This window comes from Chroicocephalus ridibundus, chromosome 4 (genome assembly GCF_963924245.1).
Source record: "Chroicocephalus ridibundus chromosome 4, bChrRid1.1, whole genome shotgun sequence".
Classification (NCBI taxonomy): Eukaryota; Metazoa; Chordata; class Aves; order Charadriiformes; family Laridae; genus Chroicocephalus; species Chroicocephalus ridibundus.
In genome coordinates this window covers 10,932,511-10,959,403 of record NC_086287.1, presented here as the reverse complement: position 1 = coordinate 10,959,403, position 26,893 = coordinate 10,932,511, and the positions used below count along the sequence as shown (strand labels likewise).

General features: G+C 41.0%; 1 protein-coding gene across 4 annotated transcripts in view; it reads left to right on the top strand.

Annotated features, from left to right (window-relative positions):
- The first annotated feature begins 10,614 nt into the window (after positions 1-10,614).
- FAR1 (fatty acyl-CoA reductase 1) overlaps positions 10,615-26,893 on the top strand; it is a 43,788-nt gene continuing 27,509 nt past the window's right edge. For all 4 annotated transcript variants that reach the window (XM_063332146.1, XM_063332145.1, XM_063332144.1 and 1 more), the window contains exons 1-2: positions 10,615-10,742; positions 23,764-23,958. In XM_063332146.1, the coding sequence (XP_063188216.1) occupies positions 23,770-23,958 (189 nt within the window). In that variant the 5' untranslated portion in view covers positions 10,615-10,742; positions 23,764-23,769. The remainder of the gene's footprint in view (positions 10,743-23,763; positions 23,959-26,893) is intronic.

Below are 26,893 nucleotides of genomic sequence, written 5' to 3'. Positions count from 1 at the left end.
CCGGTGACTCAACTTTAAGAGTCAAGTCCTGTTGGAGATTGCAGCAATATTATTAATCTGTGTCAAGAGAAAACCATGTGTTTCTTGAGTAGCAGGATTACCCCATGGCGGTATCAGAGGGTTGCTAACGTCACAACAACTGCTGGGTTTGACAGGACTGTTGCCTCAATACATTTCAATGAACAAAGACAGTGCTCTTGAAGACCAAGAATTATAACTACACTTTGGGGCCACACAAATGCATCAATAACAAAGAGCTTGAAGGGATCCTCAGGTGGGAACACCCTACCAAGTGTAGGTCCCATTGTCACTACGCAGGAAAATGTGGGAGAGTGTGTACCTTCCATCATTGCTCTGGGTATCCAATTCCTAATCCCACAGAAAAATCTGCAAGGATATGCCTTTAACTTTCTCCCCACTACAACCAGCATCAGCAGCTCCCTGTATCAGCACACCTGATTAAAACCAAAATAACTGTAATATTTTTTGAACATGTCTCTAGGGTGGAAAGCACAGGGCTTCTGGTGGAGTAACAGCAAATGAGCTCAGAGCTGTGGAGAAGTAATATACATTGCTGACCTGATCACAAGACCATAGTTTTCCATGCTGTCCCAGCAGCACAGAGTTTGCACAGGCAGCAGCATTGTATGAGCAACTGATGGCCAGCAGTCATGATATACCTTGTCTGCACTCAAAGGCCTCACCCAGTAACTATCCCTGGGATCAACTGAACAAGTAGGTATTTTTTGGACCCACTCTTCTTTCAGTGCAGGCTACAAAAAATAGGGAATCCCAATTCTCTGTTCTCTTTCTCCTCCTTTGCAGATGCCTCTTAGCATTCTGCATTGCCCTGCTACAGATACCCACAGGAGACTTCATAGGAGACACAGTGTCTTAGGTCATCAGTCACCATGCTGGCAACGGTATTGAGGTAAGATATGACTACTAGGTGGATCATCGTCTTCAGAACTTGACTTCACCCATCTCTCTCATCAGATAGTCAAGGCAGAAATAGCTCTGTCACTTTTCTTCCGATACTGAAACCTGTTCTTCAGAACCTGGACACCCTGGGGACAGAGACCATAGGCAACAGAACAGTGCCCTGTATTTGACAGGCTTGTTTTTCTCACCTCTGCATATTCCTTTGATGAAGAGGGGCATCATCACTGATCGCTTCAGTCTTCTGATCTGCCCCTGTTATGCCAAGTTGCAATGCAACATATCAATCAAAGAATAAAAGATCCAATAAACATCAAAAACCCGCAAACTTCTGACAGTGATTATGTGACTGAGGAAGAGATACTATTTTGTCTCACAGCTGAAAGCATGAAATGGCTTATTTTGTACAGAGTAAACATGGCAAATACATTAATTATTTTGAACCTACGAAATCAGAAACACTAAGCTAAAAAAATCACTTTGGAGAAAACACCATTGAGGCAGGATGTTCTGCTTATATTAAAGGTTATTATTAAACTGCTTAATAGAAAGCAAAAATTATGAAGGAAACATTGTGAGCAATAAGGCAAGAACTTGTATAGTTTATAAAATTATATAGATAGAGAAATGACTGTTCTTGTTCATGTGAGCTAGATGTTCATTATGTGCAATCAGTCCTTGAAGACAAATTATGAGGTTTATGCAAGAAAAGGGTAACTAAAATAGAAACAGAAGTGAGAACTGACCAAGAATTCAAAGGTATCAAATCTCAAGGTATGTTATGTAATTACTAAGCAAAAGAAGTAAGCCGATTTCAACATTTTGATATAAAAAACTATTAAGATAGAGAGGAAAAGAAGCATGAAATGAGCTGACACAAAAGGAAATGGCTACCAGTAATGCTGACATGTGGATACATTCTAATGAAATTCACTGATAAAGAAACATCAACACAAATAATTTATGATTACCAAGTAGAATTAATACTAAAAGAGCTTATAGCCTAGACTAATAGAAATGAGAAGACATTTCGTTTATATAGAAATGTGTAGCTTTGCGCTTGGGAAAAAATAACAACACTATGTGCTAAAACCTCAACAGTTTTACATGACAGAAGAGGAAACCAAAATAAACTCATCAAAGTCACACTTTTTATGAACTGCTGACCTGAGGTAGTTACTAGAAAAACAAATATAAGCTTAAGCTGCTATCAAAAGATTTGTTTGCAGTAGACATATAAAAAAATTTTTGCTGTGTAAGATCTCGGTGAAACTTCATCTGGAATATTATATAGAATTATGAAATGAATCTGAAAAATCTGTGAAGATGGGCTCCTGGAATGATTAAGAAGGAGATTCTTTACACAAGAGAAAGCTTACAGAACATGGCTATTCTAATCCAATAAAATGAAAGCTGAAATGGGATAAGATTGCTCTCTACAAATGTATCGCTGTGGGAATGGATTATTGGATAAAAAGGCAAGTGCTGGCAGAGAAACAAAGGTGAATATTGGTAAATGCATTTAGACTGCAAATTAAAGGACAATTAAAAGAAGGTTAGAAGAAGCGAAGTACAGATGTGTTAAAAATGGAATACAATCATTTTACAATGGGACTTCTGTGACTGATAGCTGGGCACCAGAACCATGAGCCCATTAGGCTCCCTTTAGTGCCATGTTTGTAACAGGGCTACCTGTCTCATAACTTTTTTCAGCCAGTCTGTTGTTCCCAACTGAGCAACAACTTTCACATCTTTAATATCTGGTTCCTTTCAACAAGTCTATCCTGTACAGAATTTGTTCTTTAGCGAGCTGTTTTATTTTAGTCATATGATCCAGTCAGCCACATTTCTTAAATGCTGAGATGACCTAAGCCTCACACGATCAAGTTGTAACTAAGCCTCCGTCCTTCCTCTTAAAGGATCAGTTCACCCTACAGCACTCCTCGCAGAAAGCAGCCATTCCTAGCAACTGTTCCTATCACCCACAAGTTTATCAGTATATTCAATGTACTACAATGCAATTAAATGTATTGATATGCAATTGATATGCAATTACACCTGAAAATTTCAATAATGAAGAAGAGAGAAAATATCAAACTCAAATATCACAAATCTTGAGCTGGCAGGACTCAGCACGGTAGCCACTACAGTTAAAAGGTGTTTTAATCAGTTTTTTTCAAACTAATATGTATCAAATTAAGTTTCATACTTTGAATCTCATGACGGATATTTCTGCTGCTTTTAAGTGACACAGCAAGAACACAAAAGGAGAAATGATGTTTGTGCGTAGTCATGCAGCGAAAGATAAGAATCAGCCAACAGGAACCTTACAAACTTAAACACACCTTATAAAGGCAAACACAAAGCCATGCACTGGGGAGGAATTGCCCAATGCACAACTACGGACTGGGGACTGATGAGGTGGAAAGCAGCTTTGCAGTAAAGGCCCTGGGGACCTGGGTGGACAACACATTGACCAGGAGCCAGCAATGTGCCCTCATGGCAATGGCGGCCAACAGCCTCCTGAACTGCAGCAGGAAAAGCATTACCAGCAGGCTGGGGGAGTTGATCCTTCCCCTCTACTCAGTGCTGGTGATACATTTCTGGGGTCCCTGTACAAAAGAGACTGGGACATACTGGAGTGAGTCCAGTAAAGGGCGGTGAAGGTGATCAAGTGACTGGAGCATCTGTCATGTGAGGACAGGCTGAGAGAGCTGGGACTGTTCAGGATGGAGGAGAGAAGACTCGGTGTGTGGTCGGGGGAGTGAAGAAGACGGAGCCAGACTCTTCTCTGTGGTGTCTAGTGATAGGACAAGAGGCTAAAAACAGAAATAAAAGAAAAAAAAATATTTTTTTTTAATTATGAAAGTGGTAAAACACTGGCACAGGCTGCCCAAGTTGGGTGCAGAGTCTCTGTCTTTGGACACTCAAAACCCACCCCTGCTGAATGTGCTCTAGCTGGCCCTGCTTTGAGCTGGAGGGGTGGACTGGACAATCTCCGGAGGTCCCTTCCATTCTATGATGTAGCAATTTAGTAATCTTTAATGGCGATATGTTGTAGTCCTAATAGTTGCTACCAAACCAAAGAATTAGCACATTAGCATGGAAAACATACACAAGACAGCAGAATGCACTCAACTAGAAACAATATATTTGTTACCCATACAGTTTGTACACCAATACCTAATATGCGTTATATATATACAGAATTAAATTTAAAAATCACTCAGAACACTAAATAAGTATGCTCAATCAGTGAATTCATTAGTAAAAGGCAAAAGCAGCACTTGACCAAAAACTCTATTAGTTCTTTGGAGAGTAAAATTCTAAGTTTCCTCTCATAAGGTGTTTGCTCTGTTTTGAATCCAAAGATATCTTTAAATATTCCAACTAGATTTAATACCCAGCTGAAAAATAAGTTCCTGGACTTTTCCTAAACTGGTTTAACTAGTTTTGATCATACCCTTATCTTTGAACCATGGTACGTCAAATTAGAAAACAAATAGTTCTAACTGTATTATTTACTGATTATACAAAGCCCCCTTTTTGTAAAACTGTATCTTTCATACCACACCACGTACAGCAGTAAGTCTGCAAATTCCACCCTGTATTACTGCGACTGGAAGGTACTGTAGCTCAAGGATAAGAGCTGTTAATGCAGCAATATTACAGCTGAAGCTGCATTAAAACTTGAAGCATAGAGTATAAATTCAAGTGTCTTAAAAAGAAATAATTTCCTGGCAGAAAGTGATAAAACAGTGCATTTGGTGAAGTTTAGGTTTACTGTGTTGCCAAGAAATAATCTTATGGTCTAATATAGCTAATGTTAAGGTGAATATTAAGCAGCTTTCTAGGTGTGCAGCTCAACTGACTGTAACTTATCTGAACAAAGCATTTTTCAGTGTTAGAATTCATATAGTTCATTGCTTGAGGAGAAATTAATCTTAACAGAGGTGTCTCAGCATCAGTGGCATCTTGCAACCATGCATCATAAACTCAGATTACATTGCTTAACGGCTGTAAACCTGCTCAGTGGATATTAGTAAAGATAATGACTCCCAAACTGGGCCAATATTGTCTTTTCTCAATGTTACCCTAAGGAAACAGAATGTAAGAAACAAAGGCAGCGTTTTGCTCTCCTTGATATGCAACTTCTGTCTTCCAGTGCTACTTACATGTCATAAATAAATGGTCACAAACTGCATATAGCATTGTGGTGATGGCTTTTAGAATCACGGTAGCACAGTAGCATCTTAAACCATATATGGCTCCTGGTCAGTACAACTGGTAGTAAAATTCAGACAGAAGAACACGTCACAAATGAATTAATTGCAAATACTAATCTTACACTCAGTTTCTTCTTTGTGCTGCGATATCTACTGCAGTGTCATTTGGGAACAGTTTCCAGGCTCTGGCCTGAGATGCTGGCAGACTAACCATTTTACAATAGTAATAGGAATCACTTCAACATAACATTTGCTTCATCATGGTGTGGTTTCCTAAGGTAGGATTTGCATTTGTCCATACTTTAATGTGTGTTACAACCTGGTATCTTCAGCAGAGATCCACCTGGACTTGTGCAAGGCATTTGATACTGTCTCACATGACATCCTTGTCTCTAAATTGGAGACACATGGATTTGACGGATGAACCACTTGGTGGATAAGGAATTAGCTGTATGGTCGCACACAAAGAGTTGCAGTCAACTGCTTGATGTCCAAGCGTCAACCAGTGCCGAGTGGTGTTCCTCAGGGGTCTGTACTGGGATCTGTGCTGTTTAACATCTTTGTCAGTGACATGGACAGTGGGATTGAGCGCACCTTCAGCAAGTTTGCTGACAACACCAAGCTGTGTGGTACAGCTGACGCACTGGAGGGAAGTGATGCCATCCAGAGGGACCTGGACAGGTTTGAGAGGTGGGTCTGTGCAAACCTCATTAAATTCAACAAGGTCAAGCGCAAGGTCCTGGACATGGGTCATGGCAATCCCAAGTGCAAATACAGGCTGGGCAGAGAATGGATTGAGAGCAGCCCTTGGGAGAAGGACTTGGGGGTGTTGGTGGACGGGAGGCTCAACATGAGCTGGCAACGTGTGTTTGCAGCCCAGGAAGCCAAACACATTCTGGTCTGCATCAAAAGAAGCATGGCCAGCAAGTCAAGGGAGGTGATTCTGCCCCTCTACTCTGCTCTTGTCAGATTCCCCCTGGAGTACTGCGTCCAGCTCTGGGGCCCCCAACATAAGAATGACATGGACCTGTTGGAGTGGGTCCAAAGGAGGCCATGAAGATGGTCAGAGGGCTGGATCACCTCTCCTGTGAAGACAGGCTGAGGGAGTTGGGGTTGTTCAGCCTGGAGAAGAGAAGGTGTGGGAAAGCAATGGAAGATCAGCGAGGAGGATTGTAAATACGCTCAAGTGACTCACACCTGGGGTGCTGGAAAACACACATATGACACTAATTGTTATTCAGTCTCAAGTGCTTGCAAGAAAAACACTTGCACTTAGATAACCTAAGTCTGTGATGGACGAAGGGACATTTTATGTAGCTGCTTGAGAATCCTGGCCTGTTGTTGAAGAAGATCAAAGCACAGTGGGAAAACTGTGCCTGTTTGAACCCTTTACATACCAGCAAGAACAGGGAGTCCGCGCTCTCTTGCTTACAAGGACGCTCTCGCTGCCAAGGACTCTTGCTAACAAGGACTCTCTCTCACTCTGCGATGCCCGCAGTCCCTGCCTGCATGCCTCTACCCAGGTGTTGCTTCGGAGATTCCCCGGTCTGTGAGGTATCGAGATTAAACTTGTTCTTTGCTTTTCATCTGTGGTTTTGTGGTTGTTCCTGCATCCTGCCTGCATCAGCTCACACAGAAGGCTCCGGGAAGACCTTATAGCAGCCTTCCAGTACCTAAAGGGGGCCTACAAGAAGGATGGAGAGGGACTTTTCACAAGGGCATGTAGCGATAGGATAAGGGGTAATGGCTTAAATACAATAACTTAATAAATACAATACAAAAAATGGTAATCATAAATACACCCTTTATAAACACCTTCTTTAGGTATGGCTGTTAATGCCTATCAGCATGAGCACAAATCAAATATTATGAGAGCGTATGTCTGATGAACAGAAACTGCCTGTGCACATACGCCTGGCAGCACAGAAAGTAAAGTTTTTGTTGACTAATCTTTTTATTAAATGGGTTGCATTTAGCAAGACATAGAAGTGAGCATCCATATACCCCTCAGAAGTAGATAGCTTGTGGTAAATACATGCCTTAGTTTATGCAAAAAACCCCTACCATTCATAATATGTCCACAGCTGACTGCAATAAATATACATGACTATTGTTTGAATAAAACCAGTTCTGTTTCTGAGGTATATATAGTGATGAAGTTATGCACAGAGAAACAAAGTTTTTATATGAACACTGCGTTCCTGTAGCATGGCTGTCATTTCTAGTGGTACTTCATGGTTTTGGTCTGGCAGTTGTCCTCTCTTACTTCTGCCAGTGACACCTTTCTCGGCTTCCAGATCAGGAAGACTGGGGAACCTAGTCCAGGCAGTGGATGCAAAATTAAAGATTTCTATGAGTTGGTCAATAAAAGGCATAAAGTTCTTACAACTGTTGCCCTTGCTTAAAATTGGAGAGACACAATGAAACAATCTCTGCAAGACTCCTGTGAATGAAATAACTTGGTGGTATTGCTTGGAAACATGGACCAATTTAAAGACATGAACTGGATCTCTCTTTTTTTTTTTTTTTTTTTTTTTGATTGTGAGTATGTAGGTATGTAGGCGCTTGTTTCGTACTCTCACAAATAACAAACTGAGACTTGCCCTTGCAGGCACTTGTAGTTTATTACCTATAGATTTCTATAACCTTGTGTCACACTCCCTCTTTGTGTTGGGTAATAGAGTTTCAAATACTTTTTTTTTAATATTACCTAATGCAAGTCTATGTTGGGTTTTTCAATAATTTATTCAGCGTTCCCAGACTAGATGCGTTATCTTCTCAGTTTTTCCTGTGATGAAGAATTCACAGTGCTACCTTGAATAACCAGTTTGGTAGGTTCTTCGAGAAGCAACCGTATGTTTCTACATTAACATGCAAATGCGTCGTGATACTATGATGTTTTCCTGATGATAAACAGTATAGGAGGGATAAATTAATTGTGACTTTGAAAGAGTAATCTCAAAAAAAATCAGATCATTATGTTTCACAGTATGCCCACAATTTCTTCTGAGGGTCTTGAGATCCTGAAGTTTTACAGCATTGTGAACTCATGCTGTATGACTGTGATACTCTGCTTTATCAAAATATTTTGTCCTAGTGCAGTATAAGACTGATTCAGACAGGTAATAGTACCTTGCAACATGTTGATATTTTGAGGTCACTGAACAGAACTGTATACTGCACCAATGATCAACACAAACGGACGACACTGTGCTCTGAATACTCTCTATTTATTTTACGTTCTGATGGCATCTGAAATAATTTTGTGATACTGTGCTCTGCTGTGTTGCCATTAAGTCAGCTTGCGGTAATGCACATATTTGATGCATGATGATGGCACGGTGATCTTTTCATCAGAGGTATGGAGGTCATAGAACCACAAAAATGCAGAAAATCTGTGACTTTCATGCTGTACTTTGCCACTCAGAGACCACACTGATTAGGTATTTTCAGACTACAGAATATATGCTTTTACATGTATTTTTTATTTTTTTTTTATTTTACATAACTTTTACATGTATTTTTCTGCGTTTTCCCTATTCTGACAAGAAATTGGATTTAAAATTCTGATAACAAAATTGCTTAATTATTATTATAAACAACAGTTTGTATTAAGCGGATCAGTTAATACACTGTCGCTCCATTATAACTTATCATTAATGAGCTATGAAAGTCATTGGATGATATGGTATTTATTATAGACAAGGTTTAAAGCCCCACCATTTTTTAGCTGTTTTCAAAAATAAGACTGGACGAAATGCACTGTTGTGCCCATATTAAAATATTACTAGTATCTTCCCTCATTACTTCCATTTGGTGTCACAGACACATTTTACAAAGTGACTTCTGAAAACTGCACCCAAATCTAACTTCTGTAACAATTTGAGAAACTTTAATTTGCATATACCCAACAGAGATTTTTTAAAAATAAGTTTTCTTGAAGAGTTCGTGTGCACTGACTGCAGTCCTGCACCTGCATCTCTCTGCTGCAGTGGACTCTTCCATCCTGAGGAGTCTGAAATGAAAAAGCTTCATCCCCATAGTCAGTAAGGTCACCTACCATAGGTCAGGATTTCACTAAAACAAAAAAAGGAAACACCGGTGCCATAACAGCGTACAACAAAGTAGTAAAATTTTTCAGCAGGAATGTGGGATGTTTGCACTGCCTGGGATAATGCTTCAGCTTCAATGAACAGGTATTTTCTAAGGAATAGTGTCTGTGAAAAACTGAACACTAACAAATACGATAACGAGTTTAGAGTTACGTGATTCGAAGTCTTCTCTGTCAAGAAGTACTTAGGTACTAGGTTTAACTAGAATGGAGTGGATAACATGAGAGTACACACCTAACAATAAGGATAGGATACATTATTGAATCCCTGGGGATTATGTGTGCGCAGCTGCCATTCTCATGGCCTGGATGAGGCAGAAGCCCTTCTGAAAAAGTAACATGCAGTTGCATAAGCAGACTGGGTTTACAACAATTCGAATATAATACTTTATATACACTGTAATCTGAATAAATATGGGTTGTGCAAGCTTATATAGGGTGTTTCCTAACTTTTGAGTGCCTGATATTTTTTTTAAGCAGAGATGCATGTCCATCTGTGCAATATTTGGTTGTGAAACAAACGGCATACAGTGACAGGGCATGGCATAATGGCCTGTTGCTTTGCAGCCTAGCAGTATTTGGTAACAAACAGTGAGGTAAGTGGAGTGCAATGGCTGTTGTAGCACAGGTAGGATTTGATAATATTGACATTGTGCCATGTAGCACTGCACGGGGTCCTCAGGCTTTTGGCTTGAAACCGCCCCAGAAACTGGGATTGCTTCTCTGGAGGCCATGGTTGCCTTCTACAGCCTCCATTGGTTTTGGCCCACTTCAACCGGAACTGACTTAGTGTTATCTGAGGTTTCAGAAATTTAACCGTTAACAAGTGGAATCCCTGTGGCCATTGATGGGTATCTACCTCAGCTCTCAGACATACAAAGCCGCCATCCCCACACACCCACAGGCAGCGCCTGGAGCAGCCCAGCCGGCCTCCTCCGCTGTGGCCTCCCGTGTGTGTGTCGGGGGGAACGGCGAAGAGACGCCGGCTGCCCATCTGCGTGGCGGCGGGTGGGCCGGGGGACAGCGGGGGAGCGGCTTCACAGGCCGCCACAGCGGGGATTTGTCGCAGCGGGGCCTTGGGCGTGCGAGCGAGCGACATGGCGGCGACTGCGCCCGTTACCGGGGGTCGCGCGCCTTCCCCCACCCGCCCGCCGAAGCGGGGGGGGAGCGCGCAAACCTGAGGCGGAGGCGCCAAACCCCGACCGCTCCACCCCCACCCCCACCCCCGCACGCGCCCAGCCGCCCCACCCGGCGCACTTGGGCGGGGCTCCTGGAAACTGCCAACCCCCGGCCTCCTCGTCCTGCCGAGCGGCGGAGGCGGCAGCCAATAGGCGGGCGGGTACCGTCTGCGCAACGGCCAACGGGAGCGGTTCTTTCAGGACCGCTTGTCCGAGCCCCTCAGAGCGGCGGGGGACGGCGCGGGCAGCGGGGCAGCCAGGCGCGGCCGGGGGCGCCGTCCGCAGCAGGTAGCGTCCGCCCGAGCTGCGGCGGGAAGCCGGGGCGAGGCCGCCGGGGGCCGCGGGCTGAGCGGCTCCATCCTCTCCTATGAGGGGGGCGCGGAGGGAGCCGGCCGGCGGCGCGCGTTTCCGGGAGGCTGCCGGGGAGGGAGGGCGGGCGGCGGGGAGCTCTGAGGTGCGTCGTGGTGGCGGGCAGACGGCCAGGCCGGAGGCGCGTTGCAGGCGGAGGAACTCTCGGTCGCGGGGATCGATGCTTAGAAAAAGGCGGGGAAAGCCTTTCGGCCAGGCTGAAAGCCCCGGGGTCCGCGGCGGCCCGCTCCACCTGCCGCTGGGCCCGGAGCCGGAGGTTAACACCCATCTCCCCCTCCTCTTCCTCGCCCGCCCGTCGCTGGGTGGGCCTCTTGCTAGCAGCGTCGCGCCGGCTCTTCCTGCCAGGCAGCTCCGGCTTCCCCCAGCTCCGGCCGTACCGCCGCGGTAGTTCCCCTTTCTCAGAGCCTGTGTAGTTGCGGCCAGTGCAAAGAATAGACTTGCAGGAAAAGGCCACGAGCTTCTCTCCCGCTTAAAAGAACGTATGGGGAAGCGAACTGAAACGGCCTGCTTCTTCAAACGGGAGTCCCAGTTCAGTGGGTCCATGCGCCAGGAAATAGTAGCTGGAGAGCTGTGGTAGCTTTGAGAGCGTGCAGCAGCCCCGGACTCCGGGTAGGGGCTTGAAGCCCTTGTGGAGCAGGAGCCGCGCGGGTCTACAGAAAGGCTGTCCTGAGTGAGGTTGAAAGTGGGGCTAACGGCAGATACGCTGGTTCGTTACAAACTTTTAATTGAAACCAGCTTGAATCCCATGGAAATAGAAACCTTTAATTGCATTTAACCTACTTCACAGCTTTAGCAACTGGAAGTTTTGGACATTTTAATAACTCTTTCAATAATAACTAAACCAGAAGTGGAGCATGTAGGAGTCTTACTATCTGTGACACCTGTTTGTACTGTAGCAGGCTGGAATTTCTTGACCCCCGCCTTCCCCAATTTATGTATCATATCTGTGCTTCATAACCATTAGCATTATTGCAGCAATTTTGAGCTTATGTATTAGGTATGTATGTCTAGGATCTTTACTCTTCAGCTTTTCTACCCTGTTTTTATAGCCTCCCCTCAAATATAGATGCCTTAAAAATCAGCCATTTCCCAACCCAAAACCTCCCACAACTGGATATGAAAGACTGACTTTGCAGGTTTGGTAGTTTTGGTTTTTTTCCGCCTAGCTGTTGCAGAACTACAAAGTAATATTTAAATCTAGATCTGTATCTTTTACCTTATGCTTGGAGTGCAGGTCAAATGAAGCTTTACTAGAGGCAGTTTTAACAGTAGTTTCCCTTAAGTGTGACTGTCTAATGTAGAGATATGTTTTGGACATGATAAATATTTTTCCTTCCTATAGTTACAAAAAACCCAATCTGTCAACATCTGAATCATCCTAAGCAGCTGATACTTATCAGTAAAAAGTTAGTATTGAAGCAAAACTGTAACTTTTATAGTAGCAACGGGTTTCTCCTCATCTGGTATTTAGTGTTGCTCAGACTTTGAAAATGCACAGGATACCTACTAGCCGGATGTGAGCAGAGAGTATCACTAGGTGTCAGTTTTATAGTGCAGCTCCTGAGAGTATGCCGTGATTCTGCTTAAGAGAGTAATCTTTGAAAGTTGGAGTAATAGATGTCTTGAAATACCTGTACTAACATTTCTCCTGCAAATGGAGATTCAGTCCATCCATAGAACCTCTTGGCTCCTGAGAGGCCAAACTGAATCTCCTCTTGACTACTGTAAGCAAAGGGTCCTTTGTCACCTTCCCGTTTCTGAGTTTTAGCTCTTGTAGGAACTCACAGTTCCTCACAAGCACTGTGCTTGTGCTGCTTGGAAGGGATGTAAAACAAACTAAAGTGGTTATACACCAATTTAGAAAACTTAAGCAAGTGCTAGAAAACATACTAGATGTTGAAGAAATGGCTGTATCATTGCAGTGACTTCAGGTTTGGTTAGCTTCTCCAGCCAGAAATTGTGTGTGTGTGTGGTTTTTATTGTGTCACAAATTACTCAGTGTTTGAGGAGGATTTATGTTCAGTACAGTATGCATGTTAATTGTCTGCAGGAAGCAGAGCTGCTGAGTAACCTGGAGCAAACAAATAAAAACTTCTGAAAAGGAACCAATATCATCAAAGCTTATACTTTGTAGGTGGAGGACTTACCTCATGTAATCCTTTAATGGTTGGGCATTGTTAGTACCTTCGTGTACATCTATAGTGTTTCTCTCAGTTGCTAATTCTGAGCCTTGCAGTAATACAGTCTTCCAGCTATGCTTTATTTAGCCTCAGCACTTGTGAAGTTTGGAAGCTGCAAACAGTCCTAACAAATACTGTCTCTCTGAATAGACTAGGTATTCCTATTTGCTTTTTTCTTCGAGGTGTCTCCAACCTAGGGTTTATAGTGAGGCCCTTCTTATAAAACTGTTCTTCTTTGCCTTTGTTAAGCTTTTTCCAGACTTTCTCAAAGAATGTGTGACGCCATTAGATTACTTTCCTCAGTTGGGTGTGATTAGAAAGACTATGCTTAGTAGATCTTGCTAAGCTGCCATTTGGTGTTGGTAGCTATATATTCGCTACATCATGCCAGCCTTCTCATGTCATTGTTCAGCTTGATGTTTGTAAATTGGTAGAGCTTCTTGTGCAGTAGGCATAATTGATAGATTGAAATAACACATCCATTAATGTAAATGGAACTTGGGGTTGGAGCCCTTAGCATCTACATGATCAGTATCAGCTAAAGGAGTGGAGTAAATACCTCTGTTCTTCTGAGGTATTCATGCATCCTGTTTAATTGGTGTTTGCTTTTATTTGTCCTGTTTGTAGGACAGGTAGGCAATCTGTTAGTATGACTTGCTTTAACTGTGTGTGTGTTAAGCTATTTTTAAAGATAAGAAAGCTGTGAAAGTGGGCTTTTATTTTTTTTTTTGACAGGGTTTTTTCTATGTGTATTGGAAAAAGGAAAGGTAAGCTTTTGTGGGTTTTTTTTAAAGAAGGTGATTGGGCTTCAAATACAACTTGATAGAGCAGTTGTCAAATAAATCAGTTATTTTTAGGTTGCAGAAGAATTATTGGGAATTTCTGCAGGAAATAAAGAGGAAGTATCTTTATCGATTTGCATTGGAAAGCCATTGAATTGCACCACGTTAGTAAGTTACATTGTTTGCCTGCAGTTTTGGATGAAGAATTTTGAAACGGCTCACCTAAACATTAAGGAATTAAGTTCTTGTTACAGTTATGGAGGATTTGACTGTAGGACTGCAACGTAGAGTTCTAAAATCTTAGCTCTTTTTACAGCTGTTCAACAATCAGCTCACCAGCTGTGCGCATGCTTACTATGGGTGTCCTTTACTACAAAGGTACTAGAAGTTGGTATTTGGTGGAACATGATCAAGGGCATTTGAGGTTTTTGTTATGGAAGTATTAGTTATTAGTATTAATTATGGAATTAGTACTAAACATTCATGTGTATCTGTCAAATAATGTATTAATTTTTTTATTATTTTTTCCCTGTAAATCTTTCATAAACTACCTGAAACTCTTCAGTTGAGAAGAGCTGAGAGGATCGGCAAGGTTCATAATTTTGGATTTTTTTTTTTTAATTGTAAAAGGTATTGGAAAGTATGGCAGGAGTCTGGAAGTGTTGATTCTTAGGACTTCAAATACATCGTGTAATGTCTGCTATAAAATAAGACTCAAGCCTTCTAACTCCATAATAATTTAAAACAGGGGAGGAATAAGAGTTGTGGAGTTTTTTTGTTCTTGATGAAGCATTCTGATTGTAAATGCTTTGTTAATAAATTTAATCATACATGCCAAGGCAGTTCTAGTAAAGGATTAGCTCAGTTTATCTTGTCCTTCTGATGTTTTGAACAGAGTGTAATTGCAGATACAGTTTTTGAATCATAGAATAGTAGGGTTGGAAGGGACCTCTGGAGATCATCTAGTCCAACCCCCTGCCAGAGCAGAGTCACCCAGAGCAGGTTGCACAAGAACGCGTCCAGTCGGGTTTTGAATGTCTTCAGTAATGGAGACTCTACCACCTCTCTGGGCAGCCTGTGCCAGTGCTCTGCCACCCTCAAAGAAGTTCCTCCTCGTGTTTAGGTGGAACTTCCTATGCTCAAGTTTGTGCCCATTACCTCTTGTCCTGTCCCCGGGCACCACTGAAAAGAGCCTGGCCCCATCCTCCTGACACCCACCCTCTAAGTATTTGTAAGTGTTGATAAGGTGCCCCCTCAGCTGTCTTTTTTCCATATGGAAGAGACCCAAGTTCCTCAGCCTTTCCTCATAAGAGAGGTGTTCCAGTCCCCTAATCATCTTGGTAGCTCTCTGCTGTACCCTCCCCAGCAGTTCCCTGTCCTTCTTGAACCGGGGAGCCCAGAACTGGACACAGTACTCCAGGTGTGGCCTCACCAAGGCAGAGTAGAGGGGGAGGATGACCTCCCTCGACCTGCTGGCCACACTCTTCTTGATGCAGCCCAGGATGCCATTGGCCTCTTTGGCCACAAGGGCACATTGCTGGCTCATGGTCATCCTGTTGTCCACCAGGACTCCCGGGTCTCTTTCAGCTGAGCTGCTCTCCAGCAGGTCAGCCCCAACCTGTACTGGTGCATGGGGTTGTTCCTCCCCAGGGGCAGCACCCTGCGCTTGCCCTTGTTGAATTTCATAAGGTTCCTCTCTGCCCAACTCTCCGGCCTGTCCAGGTCTCTCTGTATGGCGGCACAGCCTTCTGGTGTGCCAGCCACTCCCCCCCCCCGCCTCAAGTTTTGTATCATCAGCAAACTTGCTGAGGGTGCACTCTATCCCCTCATCCAGGTCATTAATGAATGTATTGAATAGGGCTGGACCCAGTACTGACCCCTGGGGAACACCACTGGTCACTGACCTCCAACTAGACTCTGTGCCCCTAATCACGACCCTCTGAGCTCTGTCTGTCAACCAGTTGTCTATCTGTCCATTACTGTCCGTTCATCTAACCCACTCTTCCTAAGCTTCCCCATGAGGATGCTGTGGGAGACCGTGTCAAATGCCTTGCTTAAGTCAAGGTAGACCACATCCACTGCCCTCCCCTCATCTATCCATCCAGTCACGCCATCATAGAAGGCTATCAGATCAGTCAGGCATGATTTCCCCTTGGTGAATCCATGTTGAATCTGATCAATATGAGGAATGGGAATCTGTATTTTAATTACCTAGATTTATCTCTTAAGGGTGACACTAGACAAACTGATGATCCTCTTGCATGTTGTTTTCTGCCTCCCACCTTTTTCCCTCTACTTCGTTTTTGGCTTTCCCCTTCCAGCACAGTGGTAGCATCACAGTAACAACTGGAGCAGTAATCCTCCTCCTCCTGCTGCTGAGGCTTTTCCTAGTGATAACCTGGACTGGGTATCAACATACTTGTATGAAGGCTAAATCGATGCCTTTGGCTTATTTTTTTAATGCAATGAATAGGAATTCAGTGATCTTGTAGCTTTAGCAGTTTATGTAGTAGTCAACGGTGAGTGTTACTCTGTTCGTCATGTTGTAGGTAGGTTCTTCAGACAGGTTTTGTTCTCCTTTTAGGGTTAACTCAAGAGTCACAATTTATTCAAAGTAAGAGCCATGATTTATACAACACCTTGATATACAGTGGGGCTTTACCTTGTAGTCCTTTCATAACCAAAAGCACAAGCAAGATTTCTAATGCAGATTTCTAACTAATTCCGATAAAATGATCTGGAGCTATGATCCTGTTCAGCAAATCTTGAATTTGCCTGCCTCTTGTTTTTTTAAAACTTGTTTGAAAGCTTTCTGGATATAAGTATTAACATGTTTTTACATGAACTGGAGATGGAGTGTAGTAAATGTTCTTATGTGGTATGTGCTTTATTGTAGTAACTTCATTTCTGAACTGATATATGCCTTCTGTGCAACCTGGAGAAATTAGGTTAATTATACCAGAAGACATTTTTTTTCCTTCGTGCACTTGAAGACTAAGCTCAAACAGTAAACAATTCAGAATAACATCAATTTACAGCCTAATTATAGAGGGATAGTAAAAACCTTTTACTTTGTTTTAATTCATTTTCAGAGGAGCGACTTGCTATAAAAGAAAGTAATTACAGCAAATCAAGGGGACCGCTCTAGTACTTTGACTCAAAAAAATTACTCAAAAGTAATTTCGAAGTCATCTGGTACAGAATGTCCATGAATAGAAGCATAAGTGAATGGAAATTTGTAGTAAAATCAGAATTTTGACTGAAAGAAGGTGTGTGAACACATGCATAAGAAGTATTTGTGTAACCACATGCATTAAATGCCTCTAACGACAACGTTCTGCTGAGATCAACTGAACAGTGGCCCACATTGAGGTCAGGTTCCCCTCAGTAAAACTAAAGGATTAGAAGAGGTTACAGACCTCATGGTTTCAGGCACAGCCCTGACTTCAAAATATCTTGCTTTCACAAGGGTGTCTTCAAATGGCAAATGAAATAGTTTGTGGGTTGGGCTGAAATCTGCTAATAAATGATTGGGTGGTCATGGGTTAGTTGGTCCAAATTCAGTGTCTTCCTAAGGCAGCTGAGTGAATACTTGGTTTTTGTCACTGTTGTCCTAAAGGAGGTTACAGAACTACTGGAATGTCTGGTATCAATCTAGATTTTGGTATCAAAATGCTGTAGTGCTGTTAAATAGTTCATATGCAGTATTAGTTAAGTCTCACCTAAAACAACTTAATAATGCTCCTTACATTGAATGTATATACTGCCAGAGGCAGTATGATATCCAGGAGGAATGTAACTTGAGGAGCATACAGTCCAGAAAAATCTTCAAGTTTCTAGCATATTTCTGTGGTTGAGAATAGTGAGGAGCAGAATTGTTTTTTAAAAGCAAGTCTACTTTATTTGTGGGTATAAGGCTATCTATACACTTAGTTATGTAAACTTTGACCTGACTATATTAGTTACTCTAACTGGTATGGTGTTTCAATAGATAAATGATTTAAAGTGGACAAATCTGTTCATTGGTATTAGATTAGTCTCTTTGAACATCTTCAAGAGTGAATTTGAGAGTGTCTATTGTTATTTTTCAGAAATTATTTTTTTCAGAATTATTTTTTTCAGAAATTCTCTAATATAGTGAGTGTCAGCCACAAATTTGCCATAGTCCACGTACAGCTTTGGGTCTTCTGGTGGCATTTATACTGCAGTTGTGATGACTTAGGTATAATCTTTCAGATTGATTTAGTTTTGTTGCGTTTCACTCATTTGTAGAGATCATCAATAAAGACATGTAGGTACACATGGGAGAACTGACCCTGAATCTACTCCAGCTACTTTGTCTGGAAAGCGTGTAGGGAGATGCTTACTGTCTGGTATACTACCAGTCACAAGCCAAAGACTGGCTAGCTAATATTAAATTAATGGACCCATTTTGATAGTTCTTCAAAACTTAGTTGTTCTAATTAGCTTCCAAACCTGGCAATGTGTTTTCCAGCTACTGTAGATGTGTTAAATTGTCTTGGCAGCTAGTAAAGAAAATGACCTTGCAAAAAGTAGATAAAAATCTTGATGAAGTCTAAAACACAGATAAGCTTGTCTGTCTTCTAGCTGTGGGAAGAATCCCAAGTCTTCCATGTGACTGTGAAGTATGCTTTAAGGTTAACTTACACCAAAAGCCGTTTATAACAGGAAATACTCTGTTCCATCATTTCAGCCTGTACTCATCTTCTAAAACAGTATCTTTCATAGATAAGGTTTCTCAATGGATATAACCTTGGACCGTGAGGACAAACAAACTGTTATCCTTTGGTGATATGCTGGATAGGTATTGTCCAAATAGGGCAGATCACTGACCCTTGTGGTGGTTGAAAATGTGGACATTCTGCTGATAGCATTCATTGATTTACTTTTGTGGAAACAAGGCACCAAATAAAATGAGACATGATATCATGATATGACCCAGGCTTGTCTTTTTCGCAGTAACCTTATTTAGATTAGTTAAATATTACTTCCTTTGTTGCCTGAATCTCTCCAATTTTGCCAGTTCCTAGATTTATTTTTTTTTTTTTGCTCACTGTAGTGTCCTTGCAATGTGGCAATTGAAGCTCCATATGAGGGACTTCTGTCATGATTTTTGTTTGGTGTGAATGCAAGCATGTGTGATGTTTAAATATATTTAGTACATTTAGATTTGATGTCTAGATGGACTTCATCTCCTGAATATACATTAAAAAAATGTTTCTTCCACCTTACTTTTAGACTTTTTTCTGTTGTACTGCTGCTAGTACTAGGCTCAAGCTGTTGGAGAGAAGGGGGAAATTAGTTTGTCAGGCTGTATTTTTGCAGAACTTTGTGACTTGTTACTGATGCTTGAGAGGTTGGGAAATACATGTTTTTGGTTTCCTGTGAGCGATAATCTCAATATGGTTGAATTTGGAGGGAGTATGTTGTTGACCTAATGTTTGCCAGTGATAAACTAGAAAACAGACAATTTAATGTCTAACAAGGACATACATGCACACTCTTTCTAGTTGCTAGATTTAGCATTAAACATCCAGTGGAACTGCAGCAGGCTTTCCTGGCACTTGGAAAGCAAATCTTTAAGCATCTTGATCTGTGTTTGGACAAATCTGAGAATTTATCTTTTTCCTGTTAAAAACAGAGTTGTCCTTGTTCTGAGAGTTAGAGACCTCTGTTTGAAGCAATGAGTTAAATATTGATGCGGTAGTTCTGAAAGCAAACAGAGCTGCTGTTGTTTGCTCCATAATAGCACTTGCTCAGCTTGGACACTAGAATTTTTTTTACAAGATGGGGAATGTTGGCTAGGATCCGGAGTGTGGGGTGGTTTGATTTTTTTTTTTGTTGGTTTTTATTGCTTTGCCGAAGTCCTTAGGAGCTCTTGATTTATCAAAGCACTGCACCTTTCAAATAAGCAGCATCTTCAAAGTGTCACTGTCGGTTTAGCCCTGAACCTGTGAATTTAGAAGTATCCTGGCATCAGTTTCCCTGTAGCAGTTTAACAGAAGCTTCCTCTGCCAAAGGCTGTTTATCCCTACAAGTCATCTCGTAATTTTGATCATCCCCGTTCTAGAGCAAGAATCCTTTACAGAACTCTTACTAATCCTTTCAACTGTCAGATTTTTTTATTTTCGTGACTGTTATTAGCTCAAAAAAATACCTGCAATACTATCTGGATTCAGATATTGCAAAGTGTGCATTAGACAATTTTGTGTTTGATAGGAGTTATCTTTCTGCATGTTTGAAGAGGTAAGTGTTAACAAGTCGTTGGAAAACTGGTGAAAATATATATTGCTGGTAAATAGCAACTATTGCAAACATGCAAAAAGTTGCACTCTAAAACTAGGTAAAATGATTGCTGGCATTTAAATATCAACCTTAAAATGCAAAACTTGATTTTGCTATGTTGTCTTGCAAGGTAGGTTGTTTGTTTTTTTTTTTTCTGGACCCACTCCAGCCTATTGTGTATTAAGAGGTCAAACTAAATTTCCATGGGGAACTAAATCTATTTCTTAACTGTGTTTTTGTTTTGTTTTGTTTTTAAACACAGTTATAATGTAGTTCTTCAGTAATTTGCTGCCATAAAGAACTTGAAAAGGTAACACAGGTAATATGTCACACCCGTGTGGTAAGTCCCTTCTGACCTTGAAATTAGGAGTTGCCAGCAATGCTGTGCTACCTGGTATGTGGAGATGCATTCTCAGAGAAGGCAGGGAAAAGTAGGTGGAGAATGGGAACATTCTTTCCCTTTCCTGTGGCTGAGATAACCGTTCTTTCTAGTAGGGCAAAACATAAGCTGCTGATTTCAGTCTTTGTTTGTTCACACCTAAATTCCATACATGGTTTTTACCCTTAGTTCAAATTTGGTGCTTCTAGGCAGTTCCCTCACAATCCCAGTGTTTATTGCTGTAACTTTGGCAGCAACGTATACTTCTGTAAAAGTCACCAATTCTGTTTTCTAGCTGGAATCTTCTAAAGGAATGGAAGTAGAAGATAAACTTAGTGTGGAAAATTGTAATGAATAAAGTCTACCAGAGGCTAGTTGTCAGAGAACAGGGTAAAGGGAAATGGTGTTGAGAGTTTCTCAAAGGAAGTGTTTCTGTCAACCTTTCTGGAGGAAAGAAAAAAAGTTAGCCTGGAAACATATAGATGTTGCAGCCTCTCAATTGTGAATGTGAGTATTTATGTATCTTCATGGGTTTCTTTAACTGAACCCGTTTCATCATTATACTTAATCATAGCTTTGGATCTGGATCTTTTGTAGGTCTGGTATTCTGTAAGAGTTTCAGGAGAATAATATAATTATTTTTTATCTGATACCAACCTCATACTCAAAGAAGTATGGTCAGAAAAAACTGAGGCAGGAAACTTCCAGAACTACTCTGGCTTCTAGTTTTCTTTACGTTGTATGACCCTAAATATTGTCAGAGTTCTCAGTTAGCTAAAAATTAGACCATAGCAACACAGATACTTCCACTGGCAGCATAACTTTTTTCATTGTTCTAGCTTTTAGAGCGAGGTCTTGGACTGTAGCCCACGTACTGGATGTTGCAGCAAGGTTGCTGTGTTCATGTAGTCAAAGACTGTCTCTGCCCATGTGAACAGGTTTGCAGACTGAGGAAGGGCAAGCAAGTACTAAAGTACTGTCATAGAGTCTTAAGGGGTAAAAAATATTAGTTATGCCTAGGCAGGTAGATTAGTAATGAGGTTGTGTAGGAACTGTAACAAAACTGAATCTTGGTGACAAAATTGGTACGTGAGTTTTCTCTTCCCTCTTTTTTGAAGGAACAGAAACTTTATCCTATATGTGAGAGCAAGCACGCGGATTTTTAGAGGGAAATGGAGTTGAATGGTGTATGCAAAGACCATGAAAACAAAAGTTATGGGGAGGACATACATGAATAGCAGAAGGCATTAATTGTGACTTCAAGAGCCACAGTGAAGACAATAGGCCTGTATCTTATCTTGAATGGGAAGAAATGACTCATAAGCATGCTATATCTTGCTTTCCACACTTTATTGCAGGAGGTGTGCTCTGAAATTTGCATTCAAGTCTCTTAAGTATGTGGCAGAAGTGTTTTAACGTAAATAGCTTTTTCCTTCTGTCCATCTCCTTCAATCTCATCAACCTTCAAAGAAAATTTTGGGTGATGTACTGTGGCCAGTGGAAATGGTAGTGTGCTTGTTCTGTTCCAAACTTGCTATTGTGTCTTGTTATGAGTTTTCAGATGCTTCACTAATATATGCAGGAGCTAACCCTTTCAAAGAAGGGAGTCAAAATGAAATTTGGAGTGTTGGACAAAAAAATATAAGACTTTGTACCCAGACTCATGAAACTGGGAGTTGTGCAGGTGGTAACTCATTTCTGGCAAGTGATCATTTAGAGCTGGGTCAGAAGCTTCGTTGTGATATGAGCATGTGAAAAGCACAGCACAATTGCTTTAACTATGAGAGGTACCTGAGATATAGACATGTATTCCAAAACTACTTACTTTTCAGGCAAAAAGTGCAAATTAAGGCAGTAGTTGTTCACTCCTATGTTAAAACAACTTGTGTGTGTTCCCTGATGAGTTCTTGCTTGTAGTAGCCTGCTGTTTCAGAAGAACTAAGCATATTTAGAAGTTGTGTTCCTTTATTCTTGGGTGGTAAGTAAAGAAAGGCTCTCATCCTATTCAGGGTTGTTAATTCTTCCTTGCTTAAGAAACACTCCATCTGTGTTCAAGGAAACTAATTTTCGTTGGGTTTTTTTAGTATCATGGTTTTATGGAATCTGTCTGTTTTGGTTGCAATGGTTTGTGTGTGGATCTGCTATAGGAGAATATATTAGACTTTCAGTACATCAGCTTATTTTTATAAGCTTAATTAGATTGGTAAAACATGATGCAATTGTATCCATATGCTACAGTCTTCTACAGTAGAAGGAAGCTGTTTAAGGGTTACAGTAAAGACATTGGTATATCAGACTTACAGAATGGCTAGAAATCTGGCCTGAGGCACAGGTTAAGTTCTAAAGGTCATGGTCCAAAGACCACATTAGTGTGAGAAATAGCAATATGTTTGTCCTTGGAAAACGTTTAGTTTCCAGTATCTAGAATTAGGTGTAATTTCCAAGTCATTAATTAAGGGAGGGGAAAGAAAAAAAATAATAATTCTCATAGTTAACTTCCTAACTGAAGCAAAACCTGCAACACTTTTGAGCTTTGTGCTGGAATTGAGTAACAATCCCTTGCCCTTCATTTTATTAGGAGGTGTATTTGGCTAACTCAAATTTTTAATTTGTGTGAGAATTCTAGTAACTTATTTGTGGGGGGAACCCCAACAGACGTAACTGATGAAAAGATTGGAAACCTGTATCATCTGTGGAACTGTATAGGGTTTTTTTGTAATCAGTATCAAACCAGCAGATCTCATACCAAGCAACTAACTGTACCTTCTCTCTAACCTAGAATAATTTGTAGGAAGGCTCAGCCTAACACTAACAGGGGACTTTGCTGATACAGGCAAAATATCAGGGCCAGCAGTTGGCAGATGCCTGGCTCCGTCTTCTGTCAGTGTATTCAAAGTATCTACTTGCGATTATATTTTAATGATATGACCTTTAGTTTACATGGAACAGCCACTTAGAGTGGTAAAGGACCATGCACATAGAGGTAAAAATAGACTGAAGTTGAGCTATTTTGCTAGACTGAGTGTCTGATTCCTTAAGATACTGTTAACAGGGGCACTTTACAAGATGATCTGGGACGACTGTAGTGACCCTGTGGGACTCTCTTGAAGTGTGGTAAAAAAAGACATCTTTAAGTACTGGTTGTAGGTTTGGGGAAAAAAAAAAAAAGGCTGTTAAACATTTATTTCAGGTATGAGATAGAATGTTTGCATCTGTGCTGTTTGTTTATGTTTTCTGCAAATCTGAACTCCTAGAAGTTCTTTAATATACTTTTGTTTTAAACTTTTGTTAAGGTCATAATGGTTTCCATCCCTGAATACTATGAAGGAAAGAATGTCCTCCTGACAGGAGCTACAGGCTTCATGGGAAAAGTGCTTCTGGAGAAGCTGCTAAGATCTTGTCCTAATGTGAAAGCAGTGTATGTATTGGTAAGACACAAAGTGGGGCAGACACCTGAAGCACGAATAGAAGAAATTACCAGTGGTAAGGTATGTGTCATACGCTCACAAAGTACATTTTTGTCCTTCTTTAATGTTCCCGTTTCATTTTGAGAACAAGTTTGGTTTATCTAAAGCAAAATACTGTTGTTAAATGTTTTTTCATTCTAACAGAAACATAAAATTCAAGACCTGGCAATGTTTCTATAGCTGGTTTTCAACCTGTTAGTCTCTAGCAAAGCCAGTAGTGGAAAATTATCCTGCATTTAATTTAGGAGGAGGATGTTCAGCTGTAATGCAGAAATGAAAAGTAAAACACCCAAGTTAAAACTTGTTAAGAGAATATATAATCAAGTGCAAGAAGCCATGTGGACTAGGAATTGTAAGATGGGATTGAGACCCTTCTTTAGATCTCAAGCAAGTAACTTTTTCTCCTTGTGCCTTATTTTCTTTGTTGTAGATGAGGCTTAGTGCTTCCTTTTTCTTGAATGCATTATTGGATCTACCAGTAAGCAAGAACATGTGATCTCAACAGGGTGTTTAAATAGTTTATGCTTGTAAACGGAACAGAAGTGTTTGTCTTAATAGAGTCTATTATGGATTTCTGTTAGTCGTACATATTACTATAGACCCGTGACAACAAAATATGTAATTATCAAAGTGGCTGTCTAAATGATTTTCTTTGCATGCTGGGTGGAATACTTTTCCTTCTAAAAAAACTTATTACCTTGATATTCTGGTGAGCTGGGATGAACGTTCTTAATACATGCAGTATCCTCTATCAGAGTTGCCCATATCTCTACTACAGACTATCCCATTTATGATGAGAAGAATAAACAGGCAGGGGGGAGGTTTCCAAATTCTGAACTCTGCTAAAGCAGAGTTTGTTTATTTCTATCCAGGACTTTCTTTTGTGGGACATGGGAGTTGGCAGTTTAATTTTTCAGGCTTAGGAAATACGTTGATGCAATGTAGTCTCTGCAAAATGTGTCCCTAGAAGGTGCTTATAGGAGATCAATAAGAAAGTATGAATTGATTTAGGCTAGGAGGGGTAAGTTCTTTAAAGTAAGACAATGAATTGCTATGACTCTGACTAGTGAAGATTACTAGCGAAGCAGGCATGAGGATGGCTGTGTCCTTAGTAAATTACTTTTTTCAGCCATGTCAAAACTGTAGCTTGTTGCCCAAAGGCATCTGCTTGTAGTTCCATGCAATGTCATAAAACACAACAGAATGAGTTACAGTGGCCTTCTGTCTTAAAAGTCTCAAATTCTGTCTACATAAAACTCTTCAGTTTGTCACTCCCTGAAACAAGGGAAAGATCTCCAGGCTAAATTGAGATGAGAATGGAAAAGCTTCTTGATCCCTTTTTTGCATACTCTACTACCCAAATAAATGAATATCTGGGAGGAGAATACCAGTAGTGTGGGCTGACTTAAACTTCAGTAAAACTTAAGCCTCAGTATAGCTTTTGGGAAACTCATGTGTTGTAAAAGGCTTTTAAAATTGAGTCCAAATCTTCTGCTTGTAGTCTATACCAACTCCTGCTGAGGTAACAATGTTGATGTAAGCAGGACTACTGCTTGAGGTGGTCCTACATATTAGTCCCCAGAGTAAGAACATAAATGGATGGCGTTGTACGTCTGTGCAGAGATGCAGATAGGGCCAGATGCTTTTTCTCTCCTCGTCATGTGGTGAGACAAATTAGACTGAAATTGTATTGTTTAACTGGCATTAATGTAATCAAGATTCCTCCAAAAGACTGAAAAGTTTTAATAGGATCTGTTGTCTTAATGAGTCCATCCAAGGTGTGAAAAATCACTGGCAGGGCCCTTACAACTGGACAACTAAGTGTTCTACAGGTGCTTGGACATTCTGTTTCTTGAAGAGTTTAAAATCTGGACAGGTGAATGCGATAATTGAAATAAATTGGCCTGTGAACAGCCAAAAAATGTTGAGGTTTATACTTCCTTTGGACATCAGATATCTAATTCTTCTGTGATCTCCCATGTGCTGTAGGTGTTTGTTCTTGTTCCCATTTGTACTGGTGTCAGTGCTAGTATGAGGTATGTAGGAATAATGTATGACTATGGGTGTAAAAAGGGGCAGAACAGATATAATGTACAAACTAAAAATACCAGACTGGTTCTTTAAGTGCTTATCCATGGGACTGCTTTTTTATTATAATGCATGCCACGCAATAATATGGAGGCAGTTCATTCTAACTGAAACCGGCAAGTTTATTTTCAAAATGAGAAAAGGCTTCCTGCCCTTAGGTAACCACTCTTTGCTGTACCTCTAAGAATTGCAGGGGCTTTAAATGGCAGCTTTGGTGCTTTAAGGTGAAACTTCATGTTTGGGAAATCAATTCAAGGCCTCTGTCCCTGGAGATGTCTCATAATCTCTCTATAGCATTACCACTCGTACTTTAGGTGGCCATGCAGCGAGCTGTATTAGCTCACAGTTGACCTGAAAAAGTAATTACAAAAAAGTATTTTCAGCCAGACCCCCAAGCTGGTATGGTCACACAGCCATAGGGCTACTTGCTATTGCCAGTGTAGGAGAAGCAATGCGAAAATAAAGTTAGGAGAGGGACCAATCTGGTAGCAGTACAAACTTAAAATGCCTTAAGAGCCATGAAACTGTACCTTTAGGTGGCTCAATTTATCGTTGAAAATTAATTAACTTATTTTCATTCGGTAAGGAAATGTCTTAACTACTTGTATTTGGTATAACTGCATGCTTGGAAGTGGGGGAAGGTACTGCTGTGATTTTAATACATTTTAGTTGACTTGTGTTGAAGCAGTTGCTAGGATACTGGCCCCTGTACAATTAAGAAGAGGGGTCTGCTCTGGTGAAACTTTCAAGCGTGTTCTATTCCCACAGTACTGGTTTGGTCAGGAAAACCTGCATACTAATGAATGTAAGTAAGATGAGGCAAGAATTTTTATCTGTGTGTGTTAAGCCACATGGTTAGAACCCAGTT